The sequence below is a fragment of the Pogona vitticeps genome, chromosome 6 (assembly GCF_051106095.1).
Source record: "Pogona vitticeps strain Pit_001003342236 chromosome 6, PviZW2.1, whole genome shotgun sequence".
NCBI lineage: Eukaryota > Metazoa > Chordata > Lepidosauria > Squamata > Agamidae > Pogona > Pogona vitticeps.
This window is the reverse complement of record NC_135788.1, coordinates 103,014,188-103,036,597: the sequence shown is the minus strand read 5'-3', so window position 1 is coordinate 103,036,597 and position 22,410 is coordinate 103,014,188. Positions and strand designations below refer to the sequence as shown.

At 39.9% G+C, this 22,410-nt stretch overlaps 1 protein-coding gene across 1 annotated transcript; it reads right to left on the bottom strand.

Annotated features, from left to right (window-relative positions):
- Window positions 1–6,388: 6,388 nt before the first annotated feature.
- Window positions 6,389–11,798, bottom strand: LOC110070264 (vomeronasal type-2 receptor 26-like). Its single transcript, XM_078378044.1, has one exon. It carries the CDS (start codon window positions 11,175–11,177, stop codon window positions 10,251–10,253), a length of 927 nt encoding a protein of 308 aa, XP_078234170.1. The 5' UTR covers window positions 11,178–11,798; the 3' UTR covers window positions 6,389–10,250.
- Window positions 11,799–22,410: the final 10,612 nt, after the last annotated feature.

Here is a 22,410-nt window from a genome sequence, read left to right as displayed (position 1 = left end):
GAAAAGGAGCCACTCTTCTTTGGGCACCTGAGCTTTCAGCTCCAATCCCACTGGAGAAAGAATGGTGGCGGCTGATCTACTGAGGGGCTTCTTCCCCTTAGAGCAGGGGTCACAAACATGCGGCCCGGGGGCCATTTGCAGCCCCCCAGATGATAGTTTGTGGCCCTCGCCTTGCCTGCCCCCCCAAAGCGCCGACATATCCTCTGCTGTCAAGAGTAAAAAAAAGCCTTGCCTCGCTTGCCGGCTCTCTCCCAAGACAGCACCTCTTGCACCCTCCATCCAGAACTGCAGCCTGCCAGCCAGCCCACCTGTCTGTTGGCTAAGGAAACTCCTGGGCACCTTCCTTGGGCTCTTGCTCCGCTTGGCGGAAAATCTGATGCGGCCCAGCCTCACCCAGACTCTGTCTCTAGCGGCCCCCAGGTAAATCGAGTTTAAAACCCCTGCCTTAGAGAGTACACTGTCCTTCATTTTTAGATTCAGTAACTCCTACCTCCTAAAACACAGTCAGGAATTGTTTTCTTCTCTTTAGATTGCAAGTTCTTGCAGACTCTCAAGGAGAACATTACTCCTGTTTTCACCATGTAAACAAATTGTTCTTAACTTTCCTGCCTCCACCCCATGCCGCTTATACTGGAAGGCTCCAACTCTCACCAGCTCTCTCAGAAATCCATCCTTTTGGACATGGAATGCAGCCATAGCAGCAGAAAGACTCCTGCTCCTTCTTTTCCTTCCTGTAGCCCGGGAAGCATTTGGCGTTGCAGAGAGAAACAGGCCGTGTCTACCCAACAAGGAGAGAGAAGGAAAAAAAACCTGAAGAAGAAATACCTTGGAATAGTGATAGAACATAGTACCTGTTTCCCCTAAAATAAGACCTAACCTGAAAATAAGCCCTAGTATGATTATTCAGGATGCTCGTAATATAAGTCCTACTCCAAAAATAAGCCCTAGTTAAGTGAAACCCCTCCCTCCACCATTGTGCAGCAATCAGAATAAGATGATATGACTGCATTTGAATGAATGCAGATGATTATACATGACAAAAATGAAACATCCCCTTAAAATAAGCCCTAATGCATTTTGGGAGCAAAAATTAATGTAATATACTATTTTCGGGGAAACAAGGTATTGCATGAACAGGAAACAAAAATAGCTCACAAATCTTGTTGAGAAAAAAATCATTCATTTTAAATATACCTACATAAATGCATTCACTCAAGTCCTACCTGGTTAAACCAGTTGTGCCATACCACAGCATCCTCATTTATGATGAGTGCTTTTTGAGAAGGAACCTTGAGATCCATCCACCCAACCTTAATTCCATAGAAAGATTGGTTTGGAAAGGTGACCCAGTTGATGATGTCCAACCGTGGAAGTAGCTCCCCCTTCTGATCCAAAGAAATCTTTTCCCCTGCACTGTTGTTAAATGACACAGACTTCAGTACATGGTGGAGCTGAATTGAAAAAAGAAAACACAATTTCATTACCAATATCAGAGATCTGACTCTAGAAGGGGAAAATGCAATCTGGATGGATATATTCTCATAGAGAAGAACACAGACAATTTAGAACCTAATCTCAAGTTCTGCTACCCACCCACATTTGAAATAAAATTATTCATTTCACACAAGTGTGGTGAGCACACAAGAGCAAAGCAATAATGTCTTAGCAAAGATGTGGGCAGTGATAATTTTTCTTTTTCCTTGGAACTGTCAGTTAAGTTCCAACGGAAATATAATTGTTTTTCCCCAGATAATTAGCTGCCATCAATCAATACCAGCATTGGAATGGAAACACTCATACTGCATAAATGTCAGACTCCACACTGCTGAAACCTATACTAAAACCTGATTACACTGTTGAATTCATTACCTGCCAAGCCTGTAGAGATTTCTGTTTTACTTTCTTCAGGACAGTGGATGAATAAATGGCATCCAAAGCATACGCCATTGTATAGACTGCATTGTAGATACTGTAGCTCTGCCATTGTGTCCTCTTTGGGGAAATATCGTTGGGAAGGCTCTTCAACATTTCTTCTCTAGTGCACATGTCCCGATTCACATCTCCCTCAAAAACATCTCTGAAGGTACCGTTGAATATACAAGTCCAAAAATCCTTGATAAAATCATCACCATGTGCATTGGAAGGGTTTCTGCTCTGAAGGAATTGCTGAAATCCTTGAAGCTCTTTGGAGGGAAGTGAAAATGATATAGAGCCATGGAAGATTTGAATTTCCCAAGTTGTTTGTCCACTCGTATGTTTTAGCTCCATCCCAATAGTCCAAATCCAAACTTTACCTTTTGGTTGTTGTATTGAAAGTCTCGTCCCTGTTGTAAGCAACCATTGCAATAAGGCCACTGTATTTGTGTCTCCACAGAATATTGACACATTGATGTTGCTGCTTATGACTTTATTGAACACTTTCCCTATGCTATCCATAAAACTCCCCCTTTCAGTATCATAATGTATACTGATTAATGATTCCATCATAGCAAAGCAGATGCCACTCCTCGAAAATTCTGGAAGCATGTTTTGGGTGAACCATTCCAGGATCAATTCTCCTGCAGTAATGAATCCAATCCATTTCCAATTGAAATGCTGTAGCAATAGGAGGATCCCCCTATATTGTAGGGTTCCTTTTGGTACCATCTCATATAAAGAGAGGTGGCTGATATCCTCTGTATTTACCGTACCATAGCAGTACAGGAGCTGATGAGAGAGGGACAGTATAAATGCTGTGATCTACAGAATGGCATATTATCTTTTGCATATGTTCACAAAAGTAGATACATTTGTATTTTCGTGCATATCAAAATTATTATTTCCATCAATCATTTACATTATTATTATGATTATTAAAATACTTTCTTAGGATTTAGTAACTGAATGAAATCTTAATATGCTACATAGTCACATACAGAATGAGAAAGATTTGCAACGTATGCCTGAATATATGCTTAAAGCACAAATACTCACATGATTATCTCATCCCTACCTGTGCAACCTTGTAGGTGCCCAAAATATATGGGACCTGGTGGAGGAGACTGGTACTTAGTTCCTCAATGACCGCCAGTAGATTGTCCTGGTTTCCACATTGGTAGTTGGGGAGAAAATTCACCACTGGAGAAATAAATTGCAGGATAGCTTGATAAGTCCACCTTTTGCCAAGAGTTCCCTCATAAATATCAAAACCCAGAGTAATGTTGGGTAAAAGTTGTGGGTTTTCATTGATCTCCTTGATAGCAAATGCCAGAGCCAGGACATGTTGGTAGTTTTCTGTCAGTACACTGTGAAGGGAATTGTACATTTCTGTCACAGGCATACATTTGCATTGCTTAGCTTTCTTGTTTGTTTGTCTTTTCCATATTGGATTAGGCAGTTTCTCTCCACAAAGGTGAAGGTGAATTATGTGAAATAAATAAGTAGATAATAAAATCAAGCCTTCCGCTATACAGAATTTAAAGTGTTGTCTAATATCTGCAAAAGACATAGATGGAAAATAGAATTTACCATTGTAAGTGACATATTCTCTATTTAAAAATACATTTTAATGTAAGGAGATTCTTATCAGACTGGAATTCAATGATCTTTAGGTTCTTGGTGGAACGTTTATTTTGTATGATTGTATTGTATTGCATTTTAGCCCCATCTTTTTACCTTTAGGGGGACTCAGAAAGTGTTGGTCATCTTTGACTCCACATGCAAAACAAGAATCCCTAATCTTAGCACAGGTAAGTATGCTAGTATGTCTAGTATGCTTGAAGTGTTGTTTGTCATGCTAGTAAAGACAGTCTTGTGAATGTCCATGGCTATGCCTGGTTCATGTCAACCTATGGGTGAAAGTACAGTAATTTGAAGAAGAAGAAGAAGAAGAAGAAGAAGAAGAAGAAGAAGAAGAAGAAGAAGAAGAAGAAGAAGAAGAAGAAGAAGAAGAAGAAGAAGAAGAAGAAGAAGAAGAAGAAATTATATGCAAATAAATTATCTTTATATTATATAGATACAGACCTTTTCCCCTCAAATTTGGATGGATGGACAAAGAAAGCCGACTGGGACAGGATAGCTCCAATGATGAACTCTCCAGGCTTATAATACCTCTGAACAGTTTGAAAATCAGACATTTCACAGTTTACAACTTGCAACTGGCACACCACGTGGGGGAGCAGAATCAGAATCAGCAAGAGTTCAACTACCAATGTCTTCATTGCAGATGTCTCTTTGAAGACAGATGCTTCTGTTTCAAACTGCTGCCAAGACAATCATGATAAAAGTAGGGCTTGAGACTTTTTGCCTGCAGAAACTAACAGCCTGAAACAGTTACTGAAGAAAATCTCACTGAATCAACATTGGTACATAGCCTAAGGCTCTTTTCTCTGGTAGACCTAGGGATTCATTTGACTAAGCTTCAACAGTTTATTTACAGAGCTGCTGTTCTTTTAAACTCTTCACATGTTGAGTAATAATTCTACTGACAGATTAGTTTGAAGCAAGCAATACAGATCATAAAGCAACCAAAGGTCAGCCTTAAGGAACTCTCATACCTTTCAATCTTGCTTGTTTATTCTGGAGGGTAGAGAGAGAGTTATATCACTGAATATGTTGAGAATGTTGTTATTCTCCACGAGAATTCCAAAGGGAATTTTAGAAGCATCAGAATTACTCTGAACTGATTTTGATGATCATAGGTGACTTAAACCACACTAAATTGGGTGTCCTTGGCATTGCTGAATAACATGTTTACCAGATCTGTCCATAAGTACTGTTTTCTTATTAAGTAAATGGGTACAGAAAAAGACTATCAATTAAATAGCCAGGTCTAGGGCCAGACAGGAATTAACTTTCATTGGTCATATGGATCAGACTAATTATTGCATTTTCAATTTCTGGGAGTTGTTTTTCTGCTGGTGGATAGCTCAGAACTTTAGGTATCTGGCTGCAATTCCCAGAGGCTGGGAATTCAATTCTCCACTGGACCTCCATGACAGGGGCTGAACTTAATGATCCATCAGATGCTTTGCAGTTCTGAAGTTCTGAGATTATATCTCAGATTATTCTTTTCATGTTTTCTCACCATCTCACCTCCATAACCTGTAAAGTGTATATAGTACTCCCCTTAGCTTCACTTCTCCTCTCAGACCAGAATTAAATTAGCAAACGATTTGCTAGATAAGGTGGATAAATTATGCAGGTCAAGGGGAGACCAACATTATTGGTATTTACTCCGCAATTCATGTCAGGGTATCAGAGAGAAGTGCTGAAAGTACAGAGGACACTAATATAACTGCAAAAGATGGTGTAGTGACCTTTCTGCATCAGTTCAAGTGATCACACTGCCTGGTATGAATGGATCTGATTGTTTGCTTTTCAAAGTGAAAGCCCCATTGGTGGAGGCAGAAACTACAGGATTTGGATTGGCAGTCTCTGAGTTAATTTGCATTTTTGTGTCATGTTTTCAATGGGAAAATTGCAAATCAGCTGGCCCCACTCCTGAAGAAATATCTGAATTTGTTACCAATATGTACACACCCCGAGATAAGCCAATTTTTAGGACATTGTGACCAGAAGATGGTTCTTCAGCTATGGAACCACTTCCTTTCTATGGTTATATGAACAATAACATAAGAGATACAAATAGCAGGAGCTGGAGCACAAAGATTATCCAAAAGAGAGGTGACTGATTTTAATTCCCACTAAGAACTAAGAGACAAAGGACAAAGATGCTAGATCTAATACACAGTGACTAGAGATGGGGGGCGACTCGCCATTTTGGTGAGTCATTCTGCTTTGAGATTCGTCAAATTTGACGAAGCAATAAAGCTCTCCCATAAACCAATGAAGCACGAATTTATTCAGTGATTCGTGGGGACATTACTAAAAAAAACCTGATGCTGCAGACCACCACTGTGCCACCTCCCCCACCATGCTGCCATCCCCTGTGTCCCCCTGTGCCACCAATGCCCCCCGCCAACCCTGCCGACACCCCGCACTGTAATCTCCACCATCAACTCCAACTGGCCTCCACAGCCACAACCTATAGAAAGGGAGACTGGCTGCCCTTTGCAAAGATGGTGGCTGTGGCTTCATTTAGGATAGGAAAGTTGCAGCCTCCATATTTGCAAAGGGCAGCCTGGATTCTTTTATGGCAGGCTAGGGGAATCCAGGCGGCTAAGGTAGGGAGAGGAAGGGGGCGGGAGATAGGCTGTGAGGGTGGGTGGCTGTGGGGGTGGGTGGCTGCTTATTGGCCCACCAATCAGCTGATTGGCAGGCCAGTAGGCAGAACATGAATTGTAACAGGAACACAGCTAACGACCTTGAGCAGGGCTTTCCCACAGCCCCTAATGAAACATTTATTTTGTTTTATTCCATTTTATTTTATTTTAGTAAGTAGCAGCATCATGGGAGGTTGACAAGAAATTTTTGTGGATGATATGGTCAACATTGTGTTCCTGTACTTGCAGAAAGTTGGCACGGAAACAAAACAAAACAAAACAAGGAATTATATACCTTCTTGTACGTATCTAGATCCAGAGAATAATATATATGATACAATGTGTTTCTGATAGGCACTGAGTGTGTAACTAAATAGTGAGGGAAATGGGAATTTACTCACATTCACTTACTGTATTGTGAAGTTGCATTGGGGAAGCTGCACTTTTTAAATTTTCTTATTATTATTATATATAAAATCCATCTATGCTTATTTAACGTCGTATCACCTGGGTTCAGCCCACAATCATTTGCCAATAACACTACAATACATATCAAGCTCCTAATCTATACAACATGCTTCTAACCATTGATAAAACAAGTTCCATGTTTGATAATATTCTGCATCTTCTTTTCCTTTGATTTTCAATGTCATTCTATCCATTTTGGTGCAGTCCAATATCTTTTTAATTATTTTTGATCTGTAGGTGTTTCTTAATTTTTCCAGTATTGCACAAATATAATTCTTGCAGCTGTTAAAATATGCAGTATTAAATATATATATTGTTTATCAACACTTTCTGGCATTATATCTAGTAAAAAGATTTCTGGCTTAAAATCTACATGTTTTTTGATTATTTTAACAAGCCATATATGTGTTTTTTTCCCAAAAACTTTTTGCTTTATCACAGGTCCACCAAAGATGATAATAAGTTCCAGGTTTTTTTTATGACATTTCCAATATTTACTTGACCTATTAGAGTACATTTTGGCTAATCTATCAGATGGTAAATGCCATCTATAAAACATTTTGTATAAGTTCTCTTTATAAGATGTTGCCATTGTCATTTTATAGTTTCTAGACCACAGTTTTTGTCATTTTTTCAATGCCGATATTATGTTTAAAATTGTTTGCCCATTGAACCATCGTTTCTTTGACCTGTTCGTCCTCCATTTTCCAATGTAAAAGAAATTTATATATTTTCCTAATTAATTTATCATCTGCTGTAAACATTAGTTGGTCAAACATTGTCTGTTCTTTATACAATTCATACATTTTTAATCCCTTTCATATCTAGATTGTATTTGCATTATGGGCCACCACGTTGCGTCTAATCCCTGGTCTATAAGGTCTTACAGTATTTCAAGTTCAGAAGATTGGGATGAACAAATGCTTACATAGGTGAGAGCCATCCTGGTATTTTGTGTACATTTTCTTTTTTATCTTTTCCCATATGATATACAAGGAGTCTCTAATATAATGGTTTTGGAAATACCTGTGGGTTTTAGCTTTCTGATACCAGAAAGCTGAACTTCTTAGGATCTGTTCACATTAACTGGACATAGGGAAAGAGGAAGAAAACCTTATTCACAGATTGGTTGCAGTTCTATTGTAACCCTGCAGGAGATGCGGTTACAAGGGACCTACCTTAGAAGCTATAAATGCAGATTTCCTGCTCTGGCTTCCTCCTCTCCTTTTATATGTCTTGTCACCAGAGAGACGCTTTGCTCACCATTCCGAAGCTGGTTTTTTTTTAAGAAAAAGAAAAGTCTTACTGACAAATAGAGGCCTTTTTCACCATTCCTATGGATATATGTGGTGTGGTGGCTTTCCTGCATCAGTTCAAATGATCACACCACCTGAACTGATGTAAATGAATCCATTAAGAGAAAAGAACAGAAAAGTGGAAGCCCTAGTGATGGGGGCAAAAAATATTGAGGGGCGTTCTCGGTTGACTTTCCTTTCCTTTTCCATCGCGTGGTCAAAGGAAAAAATGCAAATCTATCAGCCCCCTCTTGGAGAATTTCCTGCATTTTTTTACCAGTGTGGTCATTCCTGGAGATAATCCAGTTTTGGGACATTGTAACTGTAGCCCATAGATTATCCTTCAGCTAAGGAACCACTTCCTTTCCACGGTCATCAACAAAAGCCCATGAGATGAAAAAAGTAGAAATAAGAGCATAAAGAGTAACTTTGAGAAATGTGATTAACTTTCCTTCCAGCAAATTCCTATGGATTTACCGACTTTAAATCACAAGCTGCCAGGGTCAGGGAACTGGTGAGACTGAAGTTTAATTCTAAAAAGAACTGTGAAAGGGACATTTTTGCTTTGATTGCTGCATTCAATAATTTGAGTCTGACTCAATAATTTGAATTCACTTGCTCTGAAGTCAAACTGGGGAATTTGGGTTTCCCTGTGCCCCTTCACATTAACTGGACACATTGGGAGAGGGAAATTGACTAAACGGCCTTGTTTGCAGTTAGCTCTCCCACAGTTGTGAAGTAGGTGTTACTACAGGAGAACTAACTTAATAAGCTGTAAACAAGGGCCTGATGGCACCTTCTTCCTTCCTTCCTTCCTTCCTTCCTTCCTTCCTTCCTTCCTGTCTGTCTGTCTATCTGACTATCTAACTGCCATACCACAGCACTGGTGAACAATTTTTTTTTTTTTACAGAAATGAAATGGCATTATTTGCAAAGATATAACCCTCCCTGGCTGGATCTTCTCCCTCACCACAGCTGCTCTGCCATCCTGGTAACCACAGCAAACATTTCTCTGCCTTGGTTTCAGTAATTACACCATCTGAACTGATGTGAATGGTTTCATCGAGGGGAAAAGCAGAAGCCACAGTGATTCTCATTTACTTTTGTGTGGTCAATGAAAGAAATGTGAATCTAGCCATCTTAATCCCATAGCATGACTCACATTTTTTGTCACTGTAGTCACACCCTTAGGTGATAAAAAAGTGCACTTCCATAAAGGAACACTGGGTAGAAGATTTATTAACAGAGAAATAATCACATCCCCGCTGCATGTTCAAACAGTCATGAAGATGTCTTTATTAAGCATAGATGTGTGGAGAAGGAATTGAAAGTAGCTTTATACAATGTGAATTTCCCAGTTGAATCAATGTGAATACTCTCAATGATGTTCTGTTTGTTTCTAGTTTGCACTGCAACATGATAACCTGCTTCAGCTGTAGAGGACAAAGGCTTTTCAGTACATATTGAGAATAGAGAACACATAATAAAGAAAAATAATAAAATATATATTTTAGTTCTTACATTTTAGTGTTGTCTATAAAATGAGTCTTTTAGTTTCATCAAGAAGATTCAGCACTGGCCAAGACACAAGATTGAAAAAGCTTAGCGTTCTGCCACTATCACTTTGCATAGGGAGATCCAAAGGCAATCCTTCAGCTACAGAACCACAACGTTGGTGCAGGTTGTCAAGGTAGAGGCACACAATGCAAAGTGAACAACCAGATGCATAAGCTGTGTCACAGAAAAGGGTTTGGGGCCCTCATTCCCTATAAGGATTGAGAGGAAGAGCACCAAGTTGTTAGATCTCATGCAAAATGATCTATGTGGGCCACTTATTCTGCCATCACCATAGTACAGCAGTTATGTTTTAATCAGGGAGAAAGTGGGACAATTGGTCTAACTTCTCCAGGGTTCTAAATATTCTACATTGTGCTCTGCTAACAAATGGGATAATTAAATTCCTAGAAACTCTTTTACAAAGAAGAAGGAGAAAAAGAAAAAGAAATCTGCTTATGTTCCTCACTTTCTTTAGAAGAGTAATAAAAGGTCATTGTAGGGCGAAGATTTCTATCACATTTCACAATTTCTCTGCAACCTACATTTTGAACGCATAAGCAAGTTCAAACATGTCTATAAAGCTTTTCTCACCAGATTACTTGTATACTTGTTCAAACCCACCCATAAGATCGAACATAGGTTGCAAAAAAAGTATGACATGTCATAGAAATCCTCCACCTGGTTAGAAGGTATAGAAAGCAGCTCCAGCAAGCGTCCTTGTCCAATGTTATCTCCTTCCAAAATGTTCCCTCTTATTCAATTCAGGCTTCAAAAGAATAATGTAACACTTGGGGACAAAGATGCAAGCCAGCAGCCCAGCTCCTGAAGCTAAGATAGAGAAGCTCTCCACAGCTGATGCATATTTTCCTTTGGTGCACAAATATGTTGGAATAAAAGTCAGCCACACACTACAAAACACTAACATGCTAAAAGTAATGAACTTGGCTTCCTTAAAGCTGTCAGGCAACTTCCGGGCAAAGAAAGCCAGAATAAAGCTGACCACGGCCAGCAAATCCATGTAGCTTAAGACAGAATAGAACATTATGGATGATGACTCATTGCATTGTAGAACTATTTCTTCTGGCAATGAATGCAGGTCAGCATCTGGAAATGGGGGAGAGGTCACCAGCCACACAAGACAAATGATTGCTTGAAGAACCGTACAAGAAAGAACAATGGAGTTGGCCAGTTTTTTCCCCATCCACTTCTTGATTCTGGATCCTGGCTGTGTGGCCTTAAAAACTAGTACCACAGTGACCATTTTTGCCAGTATAGAAGAAACAGCAACTGTGAAGGTGATACCAAAGGTGATTTGTCGGAGGAGACAAGTCACCTTCTCAGGCCGGCCAATCAACAGCAATGCACAAAGGAAGCAGAGGAAAAGGGTGACAAGAAGAATGTAGGTGAGGTCCTCATTGTTGGCTTTGACGATGGGTGTCTCTCGATGCTTCATAAACACCCCTAGTATCAGAGCAGAGGTCAAAGAAAAGGAAAGCGCACAGACGGCTAAACTGATACCCAAAGGTTCTTCATATGATAAGAATGTTACAGTCTTGGGGATGCATGAATTCTGATTCCTGTTTGGATACTGATCCTCTGGACATTTGAAACAGTCAGCCATATCTGAAAAACCAACATAGTTTTGTTCGCTCATTCATTCATTCATTCATTTATTCATTCATTCATTCATTCATTCATTCATTCATTCATTCGACATCTACCCGCTCATCTAGACCAAAGGTCTACTCTGGGTGGCAAATATGCAATAGTAAATGTTCTTCTAAGACCTAGTGAAAACTTTAATTAAATATCAAATCAAGCTCTTTTTTGTCATCTAATGGTACACTAATGAAACCAAAGCTGTTGTACTTTGGGCATATTATTAGGAGACAAGACTTACTGGAAACAACAAGAATGCTAGAAAAGTTGATGGTAGTTGGAGGAGAAAGTGACTTAAGATTAGATGGACAGACTCAGTAAAGGTATTCATAGCCTTTACTGATCTTCTGTGCATTGCCAACTTTTCTAATGCTTCATCCCTCAACAGTAGGAGTCCACAGTACTTGCAGTTTCTGTTCCAATCATAAGTCTGAACTCATGAGTCCACCCATGAGTCAGAACATTTTGCCTTAGGGGCCAGCTACTTCAACCCCTTCAGTAATATTTATGAATAATGTTTGCCTCATTGTTCTAAGATTTCATGTTGCTACTGAGTTCAGTGACCCAGGGGGCTTTAATCGTGTGAACTCCCACTCACCCATATTTTAACATTCCCGTACCCAAACCTACAGGTGGCACTGCGGGCTAAACCACAGAAGCCTGTGCTGCAGGGTCAGAAGACCAGCAGTTGTAAGATCGAATCCACGCGTCGGAGTGAGCTCCCGTCGCTTGTCCTAGCTCCCGCCAACCTAGCGGTTCGAAAGCATGCGAATGCAAGTAGATAAATAGGGAACCCCTCGGTGGGAAGGTAACAGCGTTCCGTATCTAAGTCGCACTGGCCATGTGACCACGGAAGATTGTCTTAGGACAAAACACTGGCTCTATGGCTTGGAAACGGGGATGAGCACCGCCCCCTAGAATCAAACATGACTGGACAAAAATTGTCAAGGGGAACCTTTACCTTTACCCAAACCTCCACCCACCCATACACTACAACTCTACAGCTCTCACCAGTTTGGTTAGATATCCATCCTTTTGGACACAGAATGCAGTCATAACAGCAAAAAGGCTTCCCTTCCTTCTTCTTCTTCCTATAGCCAGGGAGGCATTCAGCATTACAGAGTGAAACAGGTTGTGACTATGCAACAATAAGAGAAGAAACAGGAAATCTTCAGAAGAAATGCCTTGGGATCATGATCTTTGAAGAAAGATCATAGTATCCCATGATCTTCTGCATGTACCAAGCAACATTATTTAACTAAGCATGAGGAATGATGAAAAGGGTTTAAGGGGAGGAAACGTATAGGCCAGGACTCCATCGCTGATCATGTGAAATCTTCATAACATACAAAGCGAATAGCAACTAATTGATGACATGCTCATTTCCATCTCATTTGTGCAATCATCTGCATTACCAAGTACATGACTCAGACATACCCCAGTCCTCCCTAATTAATATACATCAGGCCAAAACAAAAGGAAAATAAAAAATAAAGATGAAAAAAAAGTTGTGGCACTTTAAAGACTAACTGCACCACTGGGGCTCAGTTCAACTCACTAGCCTCTGACAGCATGTCACTCCGGCAAGTTGTGCCTATTGGCCGCTGCCTGTTCACTGCTTGTCAGTGGGGCTGAGTTGCTGTCACTACCCTCAGTGCTCCACACCTATTCAGAGGTGGTCTTGGTGTTGGGACACCTCCTTCTGATCTCAATTGGAGACAGCAGTGACAGCATCTCTTCTGGCTGGGGATCAATCCCAGCAGGTAAGTCTCTTTGGGTTTATCGAGTCTGTGCACCATTAGCTCAGGTGGAAAGGTGGGCACACTGTTTCCAAATCACCTCCGCTGGGTGGTGTTTATCCACTCTCTGGTCTACAGATCCATCAGGACCAGCAACCAGGCTTCCCCAGTGCACACAAGACAGAGAGTCATTCTTTCCAAGCTTCCAACCCTCTCCTTTGACATCTTCCTTCTTCCCCCTTTTCCAAGCACTGCCCTCTCCTCCCCACTTCTACTGTTCCCTTGTAGCAGCTGTTTCTCATCTTCATTTTCCCCCATTTTCTCTGTCTACCCCTCTGGGCCACCTCTGCACAGTCCTCCAGAGGTACAGTACGAAGACAAGTTGGATATCCCATAAGGAATGTTGATAGCACACTACTCACACATTCCTTTTATAAGAAATGGTGCAATGTCTTAGAAATTCATTTCACTATATGCAGTACAAGTCATCTGAAATCATCAGAAGACTGTACTCGGGACTTATACTGTCCAAAGAATTCAAGATTGTTGGAGATGATCAAGACTTTGAGTTGCATCCCAGTTCTGCCTCCTGAAAGAGGAAAGGTTGCAAGCACAGAAGACAACGTGGATGTGGAGATGTCAGCCATCTATGGTTTCTAGATGAGTATTTTGGGGCAGAAAGAAAGGGAAAACACCCATCAAAGCATCTACACATTTGAAACCACTTTACTGAGTACAGAACCAAAGAAACAATTAATTGTCACAGCATGTCAGAATTAAAAAATTGTTCAAACACCATGTGGCAGAAAATAAATTGTTCCAAAATTAAATGCTGTTCAGTTTAGAGGTTTATCAACTCACGTCCTACCTGGTTAAACCAGTTATGCCATACCATGGCATCTTCATTAATAGTGAGTGCTTGGTCAGTGGGAACCTTGGGGTCCATCCATCCAACCTTCATTCCATAGAAAGATTGGTTTGGAAAGGTAACCCAGTTGATGATGTCCAATTGTGGAAACAGATCCACTTTCTGATCCAAGGAAATAGTTTCCCCTGCACTGTTGTTAAATGTCATAGACTTCAAAATCTGGTGGAGCTGGATTGAGAATAGGAGAAGCAATACAATTACCAGTACAAGAGATCTGAGCATTTCCCCACAAGGAAGAAAATATCATTTAGGTAGATATTATCAAATACAAAACAACAGAAGTAATTTAAAATCTAACCTAAATATCTTCCACAAGACTGGTATTATTTAGGCCACATACTTACAATGAATAGACAACACCAAAACAATAATTTCTTAAATTTATTTGTATTGGATATGTCCCCCACTCTGGGAGCTAAAGAGGGGGTAAAATAGTGTAAAAATTCAGATGCATGCATCATATCATTGATAATATCGAGGGTCCTTGTAAGCTTCAGTGTAAACAATAGCCAGAATTAATTGTGAGGGGAAACATATGTAATAGCAGGAGTTTTCAACAACGAATCTCTTACAATGTGTACAAAGAGCATTATGTGTGACAGTTCATGAAAAATCTACAATGGGATTGAATTCCTCATTGTACTGTACTTTTGTTGATCCAACACATTGCTTTTGGTTTTTTCCCTAAAGTCTTTGTGGGGTGGCAGTGGGCTTCGATTAATCCTCCATTCTGTGTTGGGAAACACATTGAAAATAACACAGAATCCTGCTATGTGTTCCTCTTTTAATTTATATGCCCCATACCTCAATTTGGGTGCAAGCCTAATGGCTGTGCATGAGCAGATTTGCATGTCTTGCCCGGATGGTGAGACAAGCAGACTAGAGTGACCATTGGCTGCCTGGGCTCGCCAGAACAGGGTGGGAAAAGGGCCTACAGAAGTCAACCCCACCCTTGCTCAGGCTTCTGCTGAACACACGGCAACCCACCCACCTACCCTCAGATTTCAGTGCAAGACTAGCTGCTTGCTTCAGGCCGGATTGGAATTTTTGATCCGTATCACTTAAATCAACATATTGAAAAAAGGTGTGTGGGTAATTTCCACCTCTCCTGTACTGAGGACCCTATGGAACAAGGATGATGGTTGTTGTGGGTTTTTCGGGCTCTTTGGCCATGTTTTGAAGGTTGTTCTTCCTAACGTTTCGTCAGTCTCTGTGGCCAACATCTTCAGAGGACAGCACTCTGTGCTCTGGTGTAGCTGGCTTGGGAGTGAAGTATTTATGGCTGTAAGATAGGCTTTTGTCTTTTTCTGTAGATGGGTGATTAGTGTGTCTTGTTGTGAGTGTCTTGTTGTGTGTTTTTTCAAAAGTTTCCCCATGCGGTCCATGACCCCTTTGATGTATGGCAGAAATACTTTATTTGTGTGTGAACAAGGATGAGTTGATGGGGATGGTGTTGCAGTTAAATAGGTGACACTGGCAGGTAGTGCGGATGGTGAATGGAGCATTGAGGAGTTCCAAAGGTTACATCTGCTGTATATTGCCAACAGCATCGTGACGTTGAAGTTCCGGAGATTCTGTTGTCAGGATGGCATAATGCATGGGTGGCCAGCCATGGCTGCTGGCAGCCTAAAGTTGTGAAACATGGATGGCTGCTGGTGGTAAGAGTTATCTGAGTCTTAGCTCAGAACGGGCTGTTAAGATGACAGCATATGGGGCAGGGTTGGAGTAAACAGGTACCTTTGCCACCTGCCTCAGGGATCCACGCTACAGTTGGCCCCTCTGCAGAATTGGAGGAAGTTAAATGTTTAATGAGTTAATGAAGTGTGGCCCTAGTTAAACCCATCACCTGTGTCCTGTCTCTTGTCTCCAGGGTGGGTGGTCAAAGATATATTTCACTATTTACTGTTCTTTCAAAGTGAGATTCTTCAGTTTCCACAATCTGCAGAAAACACATCTACAAAACTATAGCCTTTTTTCATTTTCAAAGCTATGAACGTCAAGACTCAAACAATCCATTTAGTGATGTGATGTTACTTATCCATGCATTAAGACAATACTTATCCCATTGTCCACTACTGCACACAATACAGAAATGTGCAAAATTTACACATCTTCTCTAAGACTGACAAGAAAACGTGTCCATCTTGTGGTGAGTCGCACCAAACATCACATATTTAAAGTTGCCTTGTTGATCATGCCAGGACAAATCAAGTAGGATTTATATACCAACTCAAATACAAAAATATATTTCCAAAAGAATTAGCTTCATTCAGTCATAAGCAACAGGAGTATGCAAACATCTATGTGTCACATCATTGCAGGCAACTCATGGACTAAACTCAGATTGTACTAATGAGATCGTTACCTGCCAGGGCTCAACATTCTGAGATTTCCTTCTTATTCTCCTCAGTATTGTGGATGCGTACATGGTGTGCAAAGCATGAGCCAGGGCATACACTGCATTGTAGATACTGTAGCTCTGCCATGTGACACTCTTTGGGAAAATGTGATAAGGAAGGCTCTCTAAATGTTCCTCTCCAGTGCAGAGATCCCCACTTACATCTTCATCAACAGAATCCTGGAAGATGCATCCAAATGCATGAGTCCAGAATTCTTTAATAAAAGCCATCACCATTAGCATTGAAAGGGTTTCTGTTCTGAAGAAATTGCTGAAATCCTTGAATTTCATTGGAAGGAAATGAAAAGGATATTGAACCATGGAAGTGTTGAGTCTCCCAAGGTATTTGTCCACTGATATGTTTTAACTCCATCCCAACTGTTAGAATCCAAACCTTGCCTTTTGGTTTCTCTGTTACAACTTCCATTGCAGCTTTGAGCACCCATCTCAATACCGTCATCCTATGTGTGTCACCAGAGAAAACCAACACATTGGTCTTGCTGCTTATGACTTTACCATACATTTCCGCTACACTGTTCACATAATTAATAACAGGATCTCTCTCCTCACCATCAGGTTGTACACTGCTGAGTGATTCCATTACAGGAACGCAGATACCACTCCTAGAAAATTCTGGAAGTACGTTTTGGATGAACCATTCCAAGATTATTACATCGGCAGCAACCAATCCAATCCACTTCCAGTTGAAATGTTGAAGTAATAGTAGAATCCCCTTGTATTGATAGTTTCCTTTGGGAACCATATCATATAAGGATAAGTGGCGTGTGATCTCTGCATTCACAGCACCATACCAATACAGAAGCTAAAGACAGATGAGAGATATAGATTCAGAAATTTTCAAGATGACATAAGTTGTGGGGGTTTTATGTGAAAACAGAGACTACATATTTGCACTTTCATATACATTAGAATTTATCATTTTCATCAATAATAAATCATAAGCACTGATATAGTTTTAGAAGAGATAGGCTTGTTCACATATCAAGCCAAAAATAAAATAAAAAGAAAATGTAAACATGGTGAAAATGATGTGGCACCTCAAAGATTAATTGCTGTATTCTAATGTGGGCTTTTGTGCATGAGTCCTCACTCTTGTGTCTAAGGAAATAGACTTGTCTACAAAAGATTACATTAAAATAAAGCAGCTTTTTTTAAGGTGCCACAATTTGTTTTGTTTTATTTATTTTTTTCAATGTATTTTATTTTTGTCCTTGACGTGGAGAATGTTCATTCATAGGGTCGCCATGAATCAGAGGTTTGATGGCACTTTGCAACAACAATGCAAGTATTGATATGTTTACTCTGGATTTACTAAGCCGAGCAGGTCCTATAATGATACACAATTACATGCAAAATGAGTTATCAATTTCAGTCTGAAACATGTGCTCAAGCATGAGAACACACCTGAGCATCATATACCTACCTGTGGAACTTTGTACATGTTCAAAACATACGGGAGCTTGTTGAGGTAAGGAGATGCCAATTCCTCAATGACAGCCAGTAGCTTGTCCTGGTTAGTGCACTTGTAGTTGGGGACAAACTTTTTCTCTGGAGAAATAAACTGCAGTGTAGCATGATAAGTCCACTTTGGAGTCACATGGCTATCATAAATATTGAAACTCAATGTAATGTTTGGTAACAGTTGAGGATTTCCATTGATCTCCTTCACAGCAAATATGAAAGCCAGGATATGTTGGTAGTTTTCAGTCACTACACTGTAAAGAGATTTGTTAAGTTTGTGTTACAGGCATAAAATTGTACCATTCACATTCCTTATAGGTGTTTTGTTAATTTTGTTTATTTGTTTATTGTTCTTAGTTTCAGCAGCTTGTTCTCATTCAAGAGGTAATTTATCATGTTAGGCCCTGTGTTAGTATACAGAATGTGAAGCCATGTTTAAATCCTCAGAAATGCAGACTGAGAATAGAATGTACCAGAATAAAAGCTATACTCCAATAGAAAACTGCATTAACCAATCAAAGAGATTCAAATCTAACTAAAAATCATTCATATTCTTACCCCTAGTACAAAACCAGACATTGGGTACACTAAGAGGCATAAATACACTCCGTATTACAAAAGTGAACCAGAGGAGATGTAACTGTTGTTGTCACCCTGGCTTGTAAGATCTCTATTGTATTTATTTGATCCTTTTATTTATTTATTTATTTATTTATTTATTTTATATCCTGCCTATCTGGTCAAGCGAGGACCACTCTAGGTGGCTAACAATCTTAAAATAATACAGTAAAAATGTAAATAAACAGTTCTAAATCATAACAACACTGAATTACGATGCACAAACACAAAACAGAACAGTAAGGGGCAAAGAAAGAGGTCATGGGTTATGTGATGGGAAGGCCTGCTGAAACATCCAAGTTTTTAATTGCTTCTTAAAGGTAACCAGCGAGGGAGCCCCGCGAATCTCAGGAGGTAAGTTGTTCCAGAGGCGAGGAGCCACCGCCGAGAAGGCCCGATTTCTTGTCTTTTTCTTCCGGGCCTCCCTCGGCGTTAGGCTCCTCAGTCTCACCTCCTGGCTCGCACGAGTGACATGGGTAGATCTTGGTGGGAGTAGGCGTTTTAGTATTCTAGCTTAAATACTGTATTTTAATTGTTGTAAGCCACCTTGCCCCCTTTTTTAAGGAGAGAGGTGGGATAAAAATATTTTAAATAAATATTTTAAAAATCTGTTCAGTTTAATCTTCAGTTCAAAGTGGAGTTCTGAACAGAAAAAGAGATTATAATAATTATGCAGTTGACTAACATATCAGCTTTTATATATCCCCCTGTATGTTTCCTGGAGTAGAATGGAAGGAAAGTAGACTGGTAGAAGATGCCTCCATAGACGAAGTCTCCAGGCTGATAATATCTGTGGATGTTCCGAGAACGGCATGCTTCACAGTTAACAACCTGAACCTTGCACACCATGGGTGGGAACAGGAGTAGAACCAGCAATAGTACTCTTGCCATCATCTTCTGTGCAAGCCTACTCCTTGAATTCGGAGTGTCCTCTTCGGATCTGATGCCAATACAATCAGCACGAAACTCTGGATTGAAACACTTCTGCTTGCAGATCACAGCAGAGCAACACACAATAACAGAAGTAAATCTAATTAAATCAGTACCAGCTCACAGCTTTTACGTCCTTCCTCTAATATGTATATGGATTTTTCCTCAAAACTGAATTAACTCATCTATGTCATTGTTGGTCTTCTAAATGTTCCTCCAATTTTGTGGGAGGCAGAAGTAGCAGCAGCAACAACAGTACAAATAGAGCAATCCTAACCAGAAATCTTCCTTCTGAGTATAGGATCTCCTTTTATTTCTACTACATTATGCTTAGAATCAGTGTGGGTTTGGCTACCTCACTTGAATGATCATTCTGTATTTGGAGAGTGTGAAGCAAGCAATATAATTCATAAAGTTACCAAATACCAATCCCTGGGAGCTTTAGCACCTTCCAATCTTGAATGTCTATTCTTGGCTATAAAGAGAGATATACTTATATAATTGCATGTGTTACCAATGTTGTTACTGTCCACCAGAATTCCAGAGGGGATTTTGCAAGCAGAATTCACCTGAACTTATTCCAGTAATTATAGGCAATGGAGCAACACAAAATGGTGTGTCTTCTGTGGCATTGATGAACAACACTTTTGCTAGATGAGACCCAAGTGTTATTCTCCCACTAAGAAGAATAACACACATAGAAAGATAAGTAATTAAAGATCTGCATCTGGAGCCAGCCTAAAATATATATTTTGTTAGCTATTGTTGCTGATGAGAGTGCCGCAATAATTTTGTGCTGGCAGATCAAATCAATATTTTACAAGGCAATTCTAAAAATAGGGGAAACCCAAACAAAAAATGATAGTTTTGAAACTGAACTTTGGATCAGCAGCAGATTTGTGTAGCAGATGGTCTAATAATGCTCTGTGCCGAAGATGGGGAAGTTTGGGCAAAGAGTGTTTAAGTCATGATTATTATTTTTTTAAAGTTATTATACCTCCTCAGTACATAAACAAGCAACCCTACATTTTCCCCAGTGTAGCTCATATAAATTGAAATGACCAATCTGGCTTGTCTTGAAAAAGAATGGTTGGTCCTACCCACTTTTATTATTTGGAAAGCATCCAATCTGCAGGGGCTGAAATAATGATCCTCAAAAAAGACCTTTCAAAAGAGGAAAATGCATGAGCATATACAGAACAGGTTTAACAGCAAGAGCATTCCAAAGTAGATGCATTGTTGCAGGTTCATGTTGGGAAGGCTGTAGGGAATGAAATATCATAGAGGCAAGGGAGAGGTCCAGACTGTCCTTCTCAGCCATGAGCTTGAGCAGGTGCTTGCTCTATGGCTGTTTGGCTTTACCAGCAAATACTGCCACTTCTCCCACCACTCCACCTGAAGAGCCCATTCCAGGCATGTAAACGTGGGTGGGATTGAAGGAGACATTCTCCTCACTACTGTAAATTTGGTCACAGAGGTGCCTCCGGTAGCATGGAAGAAAACTCACCACTATCAAGATTTGCTTGCCCTGAAGCACCCACTGTTCCAGCTGCTATCTGCTACCATCCTAGTCAGCTCTCCTGTTCTCCTCCTAGCAGTGTGTCCCTAGGAAGACTTGGCAGCATGGCGCTTCACTCATCTTCCCTCAGTGGTCCTGCACCTGGTTTGAGCTTAGGTTGTCTCCTCCATCTCTCCAGCTTTTGCTGCCATTTTCTTTCTCCGTCAGTTTCTGGCTAGAATTTATTTAATACTCAATCAAACCTAGGTGACTCAAAAAGAGTTTTCACCATCTCACAAAGGGAGTGGATGGAAAAGTGGTTCATGGTTTTGAATCTGGGACTTCTCTTGTGCCCATGTTCCTTAACTTATTCCTTAGTTGAATTGTTATTAGCTGTCCAGAGTATTGCCCTGACAGTATCCAGTTCTCATTTTACTTGGTCTTATCCTCACACCATGTACACCATATATAAAGACCTGTAATCTATATTGCACTCCATGCGTCAGAAGAACTAATCTACTCTGTTTGGAACTAACAATTGGATTTAGACTATGTTTCTGAAAAACCCAGCTCTGAACACTGCTGATCTGCTGACATGCTTAATGACACCAAGCATCTCCTTCCTATTGAAATATTTGTAATAATTGTCCATTGTTTAAACATGCTCACAGATGGACATATGCATATGCAACGATTTTGCTTTTTTAAAAAGTATATTACTCAATAATGCAACATGGTGGAGGGGAAACCATTGGTCAAACCATTGCTCCTAGGATTGTCATTAAAAATGAGTAGATCTGTCAAATCTGCTACTGTTGGCTTCCTTCTTTTCTCATCGCCAAGTCTATTCCACTCCAGTTTCAACTGATTCTTCATGAGGGGAAAAATCTGTGCACATATTTTGTGTATACTTTTTAAAAGTAGAACACCTAATAAACTTTTTAATGAATCCATAGTCCAACTGACTAAACATTTGGAGTTATTTTATTTACTGTTTTATTTTTATTTTCTGCTGAGATTGTATTGATAACTTCTCAATGTGTGCTTATTATCAAGAGCATTTTTTCTTTTCTTCACCAAACTTAAAACCAGTCAGAAATGAATGGATTTTTCTAGTTTTCTGTTTGGGAGGTAAAGAACTGCAGAAATCTTTTAGAAGTCCTTGACTGAGTGTAACTCTTCAATCATCTTTTTTACATTCATATTGCAAAGACAGGAAGGAGTTGGTTTTCCACATCAGATGCATAGAATCACAAAATGAGTCCTGCTTTTGTATTATTATTTCTTTGACTGTAGTAATTCAATTGCCCCCTTACCCCAGAATAATGACACAAGACAAGTAATATGGGATAAACATGGGCCAAACTTTATTAATCCTGTTTATTTCACTTGAAAAGATTCTAAAGCTTATCTATGATTGTGTGCTGGCGATGGCTGTTGTTTTTAATCTCCATTTTAAAAATAACTCTCACTATGATCAGATGCCAATGAATAAGTTAATCCACACAGTCCAAATGGAGAACATTATGATTTTCCTGAGGACGCTAATTAGTTTGGCTACTGGAAATAAACAAATAGAAGGCATAAAGAGACAAAATCTAATTTTAGCAACAAAGTCATCATCAGTGTCTCCAG